Source organism: Bradysia coprophila, unplaced genomic scaffold, assembly GCF_014529535.1.
Source record: "Bradysia coprophila strain Holo2 unplaced genomic scaffold, BU_Bcop_v1 contig_633, whole genome shotgun sequence".
Lineage (NCBI taxonomy): Eukaryota > Metazoa > Arthropoda > Insecta > Diptera > Sciaridae > Bradysia > Bradysia coprophila.
The window spans coordinates 13,992-25,565 of record NW_023503873.1 but is presented as its reverse complement, the minus strand read 5'-3'; the positions used below and the strand labels follow the sequence as shown (position 1 = coordinate 25,565).

The following is an 11,574-nucleotide window of genomic DNA, read 5'->3' as shown; positions in this document are numbered from 1 at the left end:
TGCACAATCCGTATGTACGCAAAACAACCCGGTAAAAATAAAAGATTTGAAATTTCATATGAAATATTTTTTGAATTATTCAATACTCAAATCAAAATATCTGTTATTTTATTGTTGATACCATAAATTTTTGTGTCTTGAAGCAAATAAATTTAAAATTTTTGATAACAAAATTCTTGACTTGACTTGACCATTTCAAACTAGACTTAAATTTTTCGATAACAAAAATAATTAAAAACGAGCCATCAGAACAGTCGGAGCGTTTGCTGCGACTGAGCCCCGTACAAACCCGTATATCTATTGCGTACGTGACCCTAGTGCGTCTGTCACCCTACTTTGATCGTAAGCCTATCGCCGGTTAAAGTAGTTAAAGTAAAATTATTATGGAATGTGTACATCTTAGAAATTGCACATAGCGCAATTACGAAGCCCCGTTCGACGTTCCTTTCAAATAAAACAAAAATATCAAATAGCCCTAAAATGTTAATTTATTGAGTATAAATACACATAGGCCTAGTATCGGCCTCAGTCGAGGACCCAAATTTAATTTTTTTTTCAAACAACATTCTATTCCGGCCTTTGATTACCTTCCAAAATGACACAAAAATTACGAAAAACGAATGAAATTTACTCGAGTTCAATGTAAAATACACATAGGGCCCTAACAGTGGCCTTAGTCCAAGGACCCAAATTTAATTTTTTTTCAACAACTTTCTATTCGGCGTTCGATTACCTTCCAAATGAAACAAAAATTACGAAAAACGGATTAAATTTACTTTGAGTTCTATGTAAAATACACATAGGCCCTAGTAGCTTTTCACTTCTAAGGCCCTAACTCACGGTCCACTCACCCGATTTTTAAAAAACTTTTTTTTTCCTGCATTGGTATTGACAATACCTATCATTTGCCGTGTCATTTACATTTCCAATCGTTTATTTTGCCATAAATATCACCAAAAGACCTTAAATCACTTAGGTGGCCTAACTCACGAAGGGCCGACCCGAATATGCCCATCTTCGAACTTAGCCTCACTATTTTGACTATCTTTCAGGGAAAAAAAATTTTGAAATCGGATTTGATTTACTCAAGATATCGACGTGACAGACAGACGGACAGACGGCCCAAATTTTTATTGCGGATTCGTCATCTATGAACATAGGCAAACACTTTGCCCTTACCGTCTGCTTCGAATTCCATCAATTACACACGGCATCGTAATCCTATAAGCCCCTTCGTACTTCGTACGGGGCTAAAAAAAACACAGAATTGAAACTGTTGGCCATATTTTTCAAAGTTCTGGTTTACAGTTATTTGGAGCAAACCTATATTTTTTTGTTTCTACTTCCTTATTTCATTGATTTATCACGATTTGTAGCTAGTCTACGATGTTTGACCTGGTTGATCAATGGTAAATCAATGGTTAAACACTGGTTAATCATGGTAAATCAGGTTAATCAAAAAGAGTGAGCAACCAATGTGGTAGGCAGTAAAACAGAAAAAATTCATTAATTCGGAAATGTTTGGATATGCAAACTCTACGCTTGTCAAAATAACAGTTTCCAAACTTTATTGATTAAAATATCACTCTTGAATTCGGCTCGTATTACAAATTGATTCCTCATATAATGAATGACTTCCGTGAAACATGAAACAATGTCGAGACTTCGTATTCTTTCGTAAATCAAAATTGTGTAACATTTACTCTTGTTTTCAATTTAAAGTAACCTGTTTTTTTCGATTTCAGAAGAAAACGGATACAACGAATTACCTGTACTATTTATATGATGTGAGTTATTCCCTCTTTTATTGTGTCTGGTCTATATTCTATAATTTTATGTTCTGTAGCAAAAGCACCTAGCTGGGTAATAGAAAAAAATAAAGTAGTACTTTAATCGAAGTATGCGAATATTTCCATACCTTTTTTCATAATGTCATTGCAAAATTACCATTAGGGCTGCTCATGGTATTATTGGTATCAAAAAACTACTCTATTTGACATGTAAAAACCTCTATTACCCTGCTAGGTGCTTTGTCTGTAGCCTTCGATGCACTTTTTATATTCTTTAATTCGAAAGTTTGTAGCGAGCTATTTTATTTCAAATTTTAGAAAACTGTTGTGCCGGATATCCATTGTCCATTCTAGTTTTTTAAAGATTAATCTACGCGTCTAGTGATTAGGACATTTGAAGCGTGATATAAACAATGTTACACTACAATGACACAATTCCTAAAGCAATTTACTTGATGAATCGAATCACTAAGTAACACTCATATTTATTAAAAAATCAAGTCGTGGAAATAGTTTTCAAGCGTTGAAGACCTATCAAATCTATAATACAATATGTTCTAGTAGAATCTCTAGTAGAATTGTTTCCATGTCTCATCAGTATATTCCCAAATCAATCAACAATCTTTTCAAAAAATTTCAAAATTCTTTTTGTAATTTGGTCCTTTACATGAAAAGTTGTATGTGCATCTGTTGTGTACTATTGATTATAGGCTCTACCGCCCACAACAGATACTTAATTTACTATTATGCGCTTTCCATTGAATGTTTAAAAAAATTTTAGGCACCTAATACAATGGACACTGGATCTGGATCGATGGACTATGTGCATGTAGAATTCGGTATGTATTAAGTGAACTACATTTCCCTATTATGTAAACTCAACAATAATGTGTGCCTAGGTTCAACTGACGATACCATTGAATTGGATGTCGACGATTACGAAGCCTTTGCCGAATCAGCTGGATTTGAATCGATGGACTATGAGCCAATAGAACTCGGTATGTATCAAGTGAACTACATTCCCCTATTATGTAAACTCAACAATAATGTTTCCTAGGCTCAACTGACGATACCATTGAATTGGATGTCGTTAATTACGATGTCGACTATGAATCTTCAAATGTTATCGACACCGAGAATAACACTTCCGACCCATTTAATTCTCGGAGACAGTCAATGACACATACTAACGATGAGACACCTTGGAAAATCGTTATTAAACAAAATAAGGGTTGCGATGACACCGACATGTTTGTCCCAGTATCAGGACCGACAGCGAAACCGCTATGTTGCATTTATTGCCTGAAGCGGTACCCAAAATTGGCAAGACATCTACTAACCGTTCATAAGGATGAAGCAGACGTAAAGGAATTTATTGGTCTTCCAATTGGTAATTTGTTTTTCTTTATTTTTTGATAGCAATTACCACAATTACTTCAAAATTCCACGTCATGTTTCTACCAATCACTATGATTCTTTTTCTTTCAAACGCTAAATGAGTTCATATTATTAATATAGTACTTTTGTCACAAGAATAGTATCATCAAAATAATTAGGTAAAATAAATTTCGTTCGCTGGTGGAAAAAATGTTTTCTTCCCGGAGCCCGGAAGCAAAGAAAGTATAAAACTTCCCGTTTTGTAAGTAAAAATTTCCAAGTTTTGAGTTTAACATCATATACGTCTACAACAGTGAGGGCTTTTCTCGCACTTTTTCCACCAGCGATTTCGTTATTTAAAAATTTGACTTTATCCTTGATGCTTAAAGTTAGTAAATTGAAAAATTTGAAAGGCGGTAATAATTCCCAGTGAAACAATGCTTTCTAATAAAATCAGTGAAGTGACAAGAGATACCGTTGCTTCCGATCAGCTGTCTGTGCCATCTGTAAAATTTCTCTGATAGAAATACTCGTAGCATCATAGAATCACAAATAGGTCGTATTCCTCGTAATTGTTGAAGATTAATAAACGGATGCGATGCTTATAATGATAATTCGTAAGATTTTTTTAAATAAGTGCATCTAAAACCAAATTCCAAATAAGTATTAGAGCAAGACTTGTATATTGTATATTGTTGAGCAAGACTTTAATTTAAAATAAGTAGAGCAAAACTCGTCATCAGCATAAAGAAAGAAACGCAGTTTCACAACCACCAGATCAATTTTATCAGAAAGTAATAATTCCCACACTGAATAGAATAATTTTACTCTTTCAATTCTAAGAGTTTTCTACTATGCGCAAAGTTTGAGTAATAAGCAAATTCCGATATAGACTAGTTAGAAATCACCATCTTCCCATCTATAACCGATTCTGTTTTTTACGTAACTTTTCGAGTTAGATTCTTTGTTTTTTAACGAATGTTAGAAATCTGATGCCGTTCAGAAAAAATTGTGTAGATGGTCTAGCCAAATGGAATTTATTGCACAAACACAATTTACTTAGATTCCATACTCAACTGATTCTGCTTAACAGTTTCTAAAACATACAGTTAGTAGCTCAAAGCTACCTGTCCTGTCACTTATGTCTTTAATCCACTTTCATTCTTTGCAGGCTCGAAGGAACGCAAACAAGCGATTTGCATGATAATGAGAAGAGGAATGTTTGAGTGGAATGGAGATCCAAAACTCAATGGTGGAGAGATGCAAACGTGTAGGAGACCGAATGAAAAATTTGAAAGACCAGTGACCTACTTCACGCCATGTCCAAAATGCCTTGGGTCGTTTACTGAAAAAACACTCAGCCGTCACTTCAAAATTTGCTCCAACAATGCGCTTCAGGGCGAAAGAAAGGTGAAACAACTCAGTCGCGCAGTGGACGGTCGCTTACATCCTAATGCAAGTGCAGATCTGAACAAAGTCTTCTCTAAATTGCAAGCAGATCCAGTTGTGCGACCAATTCGCTTTGACTGGTTATTGATCGAGTTCGCAAACGGCCTTTGTCTCAATTATCATCCTTTTTTTCAACAAAAAATGATTCGCGACAAGTTACGGAGCGCTGGGAAAGTTTTGGTAACAGCAAAATCACTCTCGCCAGCAATAACAGATTTCTCGTCGTTATACCACGTAAAACATTGCACTGTAGTGATCGAGGCAGTGCGTAAAGTGGCAAAATTTGACCTTGGTGCCAAAAGTTTTGGTAGTCCTGGTACGGCAACGACATTGGTGACATTAATCAAAGCCATTGGAGAAACTCTATTGATCGAGTACATGAAATCAGATAATCCAGTTGACGAAAAAAATGTTGAACGTTTTTTGATGGTGTTTACCAAAGATGCAAAGCTTAAGATCAATAAGTTAGCAGCATTAACACAAAAACGAGCTAGGCGTTCCCGAAAAGATGATATTCCTAGTACAGATGATGTCAGCCGATTCGCTGCGTACCTCGATTGTGAACTAGAGACAGCTTTCGCTGACTTACAGCAGGAGTACACATACAAAAATTGGGTGCATTTATCCGAAGTAACACTGGCAGCGATTCTTGTATATAATCGGAAACGCACAGGTGAAATGAGAAACATCCTTGTCAGCGAATATCACTCTCGCGAAATGCTTGCGTCGTTCCGCGACTCGCTTGTTGCTGGCAACATTCCTGAAGCTACGATCAAATTAATCAGAAGCAGAATTACAGCTCGAGGAAAGCTGGAGCGCGACGTGCCAGTTTTACTAAAACACAAATATGATGACAGCATTGATATCCTCCTTCGTCATAGAACGGATGCCCGCATTTCCGACGAAAACAAATTTCTGTTTGCATTGTATTCAGCCGCTGGTGAAGAGACGACAGTCAATTCCTGCGTAGTCATTCAAAAATTTTCAAATAAATGCGACGCTCAAAATCCAGGCAGCTTGCGAGGAACTAAATTACGCAAACACTTGGCAAGCATTTGCGGAACAATGAATTTGAATGATCCCGAGGTTACCAATGTTGCACAATTTATGGGACATGACACCGAAATCCATCGCAACATTTATCGTCAGAACTCATTACGCTCGCAAGTCGTGCAAATGGCAGAAATATTAGAGCGTGCACAGGGAAAAATGGTGAACATCAGCAGCTCGAGTGAAGAGTCTGGGAACGTAACTGCAGAAGCCGTCACAATGAAAAACAAACGAATCCGAGCACCGAAGCCCAAAGCAGGAAAGATTGACACATCGAAGGTAGAAACCCAGAAAAATACTCGAAAGACTGTTGTCACTACGAAAAAACAGCCCAAATCGAAAGTCAGCATCACGGATGAACCATCATCTCGAGGCGATCCAACGCACATCATCATATCCAAACAGAGCTCGACTGGCATCGGTCCAGCGCACATCAACAAATCGAAAGAGAGCTCGACTGACATAGGTCCAGCGTACAGCGAAAAATCGAAACAGAGATCGGATGGCATCGGTCCAGCGCACATCAACAAATCGAAAGAGAGCTCGACTGACATAGGTCCAGCGTACAGCGAAAAATCGAAACAGAGATCGGATGGCATCGGTTCGGCACACATCATCAAATCGAAACACAGCTCGACTGGCACAAACAAAAGTTCGTAGAAACTTTAGATCACATGACTCGAAACTCTGACGATCTTCATTTTTAATTTTTATGTTATTCTATTTGTGTTTTTAATTGATCAATTGGACAAGTTGAATTTTATCTGTATTTCGTCAGTATATACTTTGAATTTCAAATTGAATTGAAATAAACGTTGATCCAATTAATACGAAAAAGGTTTTGTAAAAAATTACAGTGTCTGTTCTCATCGCAATTCTTCATACATTCTCGCCTAAATTCTACAAATTTCCATTCCACATGGACGTGTCAAACATGCCAACCAGGTTTTTCCTGAAATCTGCAATGACCTGAGCCTGATTCTTAAAATTTCGACCTCACTTGAATTGACCTGAAACCTGAATATAGTGGTCAGGTCAGTTCAGGTTTCGGTCGACCAATTCCCAGCATTAGTTGAAAGAGATTCCAGGGTACAATACACCGTTTCTTTGCTTATCGAAGCCTTGTTTAGGATTTTCTTCATAATACAATTTGAAGAATAATGATCGTGGTACAGTAATCGATGCAGCCTTTGGATTTTTCAAGGAGAAAATGTGAATGTGGCTTTACTAGTAATCAAGCAGTTCATATCAACTGGCGAGCAGTTCATATCAACTGGCGAACAGTTCATATCAACTGGCGAACAGTTCATATCAACTGGCGAACAGTTCATATCAACTGGCGAACAGTTCATATCAACTGGCGAACAGTTCATATCAACTGGCGAACAGTTCATATCAACTGGCGAACAGTTCATATCAACTGGCGAACAGTTTATATCAACTGGCGAGCAGTTCATATCAACTGGCGAACAGTTCATATCAACTGGCGAACAGTTCATATCAACTGGCGAACAGTTCATATCAACTGGCGAACAGTTCATATCAACTGGCGAACAGTTCATATCAACTGGCGAACAGTTCATATCAACTGGCGAACAGTTCATATCAACTGGCGAACAGTTCATATCAACTGGCGAACAGTTCATATCAACTGGCGAACAGTTCATATCAACTGGCGAACAGTTTATATCAACTGGCGAACAGTTCATATCAACTGGCGAACAGTTCATATCAACTGGCGAACAGTTCATATCAACTGGCGAACAGTTCATATCAACTGGCGAACAGTTTATATCAACTGGCGAGCAGTTCATATCAACTGGCGAGCAGTTCATATCAACTGGCGAGCAGTTCATATCAACTGGCGAGCAGTTCATATCAACTGGCGAGCAGTTCATATCAACTGGCGAGCAGTTCATATCAACTGGCGAACAGTTGATATCAACTGGCGAACAGTTGATATCAACTGGCGAACAGTTGATATCAACTGGCGAACAGTTGATATCAACTGGCGAACAGTTGATATCAACTGGCGAACAGTTGATATCAACTGGCGAACAGTTCATATCAACTGGCGAACAGTTCATATCAACTGGCGAACAGTTCATATCAACTGGCGAACAGTTCATATCAACTGGCGAACAGTTCATATCAACTGGCGAACAGTTCATATCAACTGGCGAACAGTTCATATCAACTGGCGAACAGTTCATATCAACTGGCGAACAGTTCATATCAACTGGCGAACAGTTGATATCAACTGGCGAACAGTTGATATCAACTGGCGAACAGTTGATATCAACTGGCGAACAGTTGATATCAACTGGCGAACAGTTGATATCAACTGGCGAACAGTTATATCAACTGGCGAACAGTTCATATCAACTGGCGAACAGTTCATATCAACTGGCGAACAGTTCATATCAACTGGCGAACAGTTCATATCAACTGGCGAACAGTTCATATCAACTGGCGAACAGTTCATATCAACTGGCGAACAGTTCATATCAACTGGCGAACAGTTCATATCAACTGGCGAACAGTTCATATCAACTAGCGAACAGTTTATATCAACTGGCGAACAGTTGATATCAACTGGCGAACAGTTCATATCAACTGGCGAACAGTTCATATCAACTGGCGAACAGTTCATATCAACTGGCGAACAGTTCATATCAACTGGCGAACAGTTCATATCAACTGGCGAACAGTTCATATCAACTGGCGAACAGTTCATATCAACTAGCGAACAGTTGATATCAACTGGCGAACAGTTGATATCAACTGGCGAACAGTTCATATCAACTGGCGAACAGTTCATATCAACTGGCGAACAGTTCATATCAACTGGCGAACAGTTCATATCAACTAGCGAACAGTTTATATCAACTGGCGAAGAGTTGATATCAACTGGCGAACAGTTCATATCAACTGGCGATCAGTTCATATCAACTGGCGAACAGTTCATATCAACTGGCGAACAGTTCATATCAACTGGCGAACAGTTCATATCAACTGGCGAACAGTTCATATAAATAAAATAAGCTCGCCAGTGTAAATGAACTGCTCGACAATATAATTTAGTAAATTAAAATGACTGTAAGTTATTCTGCAGATTATATCAATAGACTGAAAATTTCTATTGTTATTTTGTTATATTGTTATAAATTTGAATAGGTCCTCAATAGTACGATTAGGAACATACTTATAGGTGTCAACATTTTGTAAAACGAAGTAGCGAATTTCTCAAGCAAAGTGGTCTGTTCTGCGTATGCCTGATTTTCAGTATTTGTGTTTGAAACTCTATTACTTAAAACGTATAATTCGCTAGACTTGTATAAAAGTAGTGGAGAGATGTGTTAAACAATTTATTTTATTTTTTAAATATTTACAATACAGAAATCATACCAATTCATGTTGTCTAGAAAACTAGTTAAATATTTACAATACAGAAATCATACTAATTCAAATTATCTAGAAAACCGAACATTTGCAATATAGAAATCGTCGACTTCAATTTTGATACCCATCGTTTGACGATACAAAACCTTTTATACGGCCGTTTACGGCCTGCAACTGGTGATATGACGAAATTCCCGAAATAGCTGGGGCATTTACGAATAAATCATTCAACTTTAACTCAATATTTATCTTCTCGATTTCTTCCGGTGTCATGCCGAACAAATTGACCTTCGATTTACTGGAATTGAACGCATTAACGAAGTCATTTGTATCGAAGACCGTATTTTGTCTTGACAAAACTTTGTCTTGAACTTGTTTCTTGACGGAGGCCCCAATCCCATCAATGCATGCTTTGCCGTGGGCAGTAGCAAAGAAATTCCAGTAAATTTTTATCTTAAACAATTCTTCAAAACGTAAAATGACAGACGCGATGTATCTGCTTTTAAATTGTGATGTGGGACCGTCGGACCAAATTCTTATGGTTTTAATCGTAGACGGGAAAGAAGAAAACAATTTGTACAGATATGCCACAATGGTCTCCTTGGTGTGATGGAGATTATCGGATGCAATGACTTTCGGGACCGTAATTTTGCGATGACGCAGGGCCGACGTAAATAGGCTGACCTGAAAATTAATGCTTTCAATATTGAGTACAAATTTTCCAGATCCTTGTGTTTCAGTCAGTCAAACTAACCAAAAAAATAACGATAATTAGGAACTTACTTGCTTTTGATTATAGTTCGCCTGTTGAATCTCATCCTGAGACTCGCATTTATGGTTTTCCGCGAAGTCAATCTGCAGTAAAGCTTCATCAAAATGATCCGACGAATCCACTAGTTTTGTGTCTGAATTGAAATTTTCAGCTTGTTCATGCATAATAAATGCGTGCTTTAAAAACTGGACATAAATGTCAAGCAGATGATTCACTAACTGCTGGATTGTACCCGTTTGTTCTTGATTTTCGAATCGATTCGCTGTTTTATCTTTGAGCCATTGCATGTATTTTACCGGCATGGTTTTGTTCGTTGAGTAATTCGAAATATGCTTCAATTTCCGTTCAATTACATTGTGCGAGCATTTCTTGCATTTTTTGAAGTGACAATCTTTCGTGTCGTTTTCACATACCAGCAACTTGATCATTTCAGTGTAATTCTTCGGTAGTTCTGGGATGTACTTGTTTAGCGCAGTGCAGCACTGACTGAAATTGGCATGATAGATGCAAAGACAAGAGGTGCGCGGTGTTTCACCCATTAACAAGACGTGTTGTGGGCGTAAATCACAGAACTTCGAAATTTTGACGGACGGGTCGGATTTGTGCTCTCCTGAAAACGATTCGATAAAATTTAGTTAGATTGATTGGTACTAACAGTGAGGCTGCTTAAGAAATTGTTGATCGAGACACTCGTTGTTTGCCAACATAAAAAGCGTAGAGAGATTATTACTTACGGTGATATTCCTTAACAAATTTTGTGTAGGCATCCGAAAGTTTGAATATTAAATGACGAAGTTGTTTTAACTCCTTCTGTCCGGTTACGGGGTTTCGAAAATATTTCGCGTCCTTGACATTTGGAGATATTCTACTAACATCGTCACGTTGATAAAATCGTTCAATTAAATCGACCAACGTAGCATCCAAGCCATGTGCACTTTTCTTCCCAGTCGATACAGTACACCCAAACAAATCTTGTCGGTCCTTGTTGTCTTTAAATGAATGCAATTTTGCCACCATCAGCTTACGTTTCGTCGGTGACAATGGCAGTGACTTATTCGTTTTTGAATAAGCTTTTGTAATCGCGCTCTTGGTGCGGTATGAATGTGGAAAATTATACGAATTGTCGAACTGAATTCGTTGATTGTCATCCGACTTGTGGCTGCCAGCGATGTATTCGGATGACTTTCCATCTTTTTTAGCCTCGCGACACTTTCGAACTCGCTTTCTGTTCTCTATCCGCTTTTCTTCAATCAGAAGTTTTCGCTTAGCATCACTTAGTAGTTCCATGGCTTCTTTTTGACGCATCCGTCTAGATTTTTCAAGCTGAGCCCTTTTCTTTTTGTAGTCCTCAAATGCCCCATTGGCTTTCAATTTTTCAGTGTATTTCTTCTTTCTTTCGGTGTGGTTTCGAGGCTACAATAAATGTAAATTTTTGTTGGTAGTGCAGACGATTGAAACTGAACATTGAAAACCATTTCAACAAATCAAAACAAACACAGAACTGGACAAGTTAACACAATACACGTATCACAAATTACCATTTTCTGATTCGGTTGGTTTTTGGTTTTATGAAATCTGCTCCAGGTACACAATTAAAACATTTTTGTTTGCTGTGACCGTTGTAAATAATAACACGCGCCCTCCAATTAGATTGCTAAAATTTCTAGGCCAACTTAGTTTTATTTAGTGTCACATACAATGACATTATAAGAGTAAATTGAACGAGCCCACGCA

The 11,574-nt window shown here is 37.8% G+C and overlaps 1 protein-coding gene across 1 annotated transcript; it reads right to left on the bottom strand.

The window, feature by feature from the left end:
- Positions 1-9,096: 9,096 nt before the first annotated feature.
- LOC119083416 lies at positions 9,097-11,228 on the bottom strand. The gene is made up of 3 exons (XM_037193135.1): positions 10,575-11,228; positions 9,852-10,450; positions 9,097-9,752 (listed from the first exon to the last, which is right to left on the bottom strand). Exons 1-3 carry the CDS (start codon positions 11,143-11,145, stop codon positions 9,180-9,182), a joined length of 1,743 nt encoding a protein of 580 aa, XP_037049030.1. The 5' UTR covers positions 11,146-11,228; the 3' UTR covers positions 9,097-9,179.
- Between the last annotated feature and the right edge of the window lie 346 nt (positions 11,229-11,574).

What these genes read in the sequence shown, in the direction of transcription:
- LOC119083416 (XM_037193135.1), bottom strand. Translation starts at nt 11,145, where the DNA reads ATGCGTCAAAAAGAAGCCATGGAACTACTAAGTGATGCTAAGCGAAAA. An exon ending in ATTTGTTAAGGAATATCACC is followed by an intron (nt 10,451 to 10,574) that starts GTAAGTAATAAT and finishes AATCGTTTTCAG; the next exon opens with GAGAGCACAAATCCGACCCG. An exon ending in CGAACTATAATCAAAAGCAA is followed by an intron (nt 9,753 to 9,851) that starts GTAAGTTCCTAA and finishes ATTAATTTTCAG; the next exon opens with GTCAGCCTATTTACGTCGGC.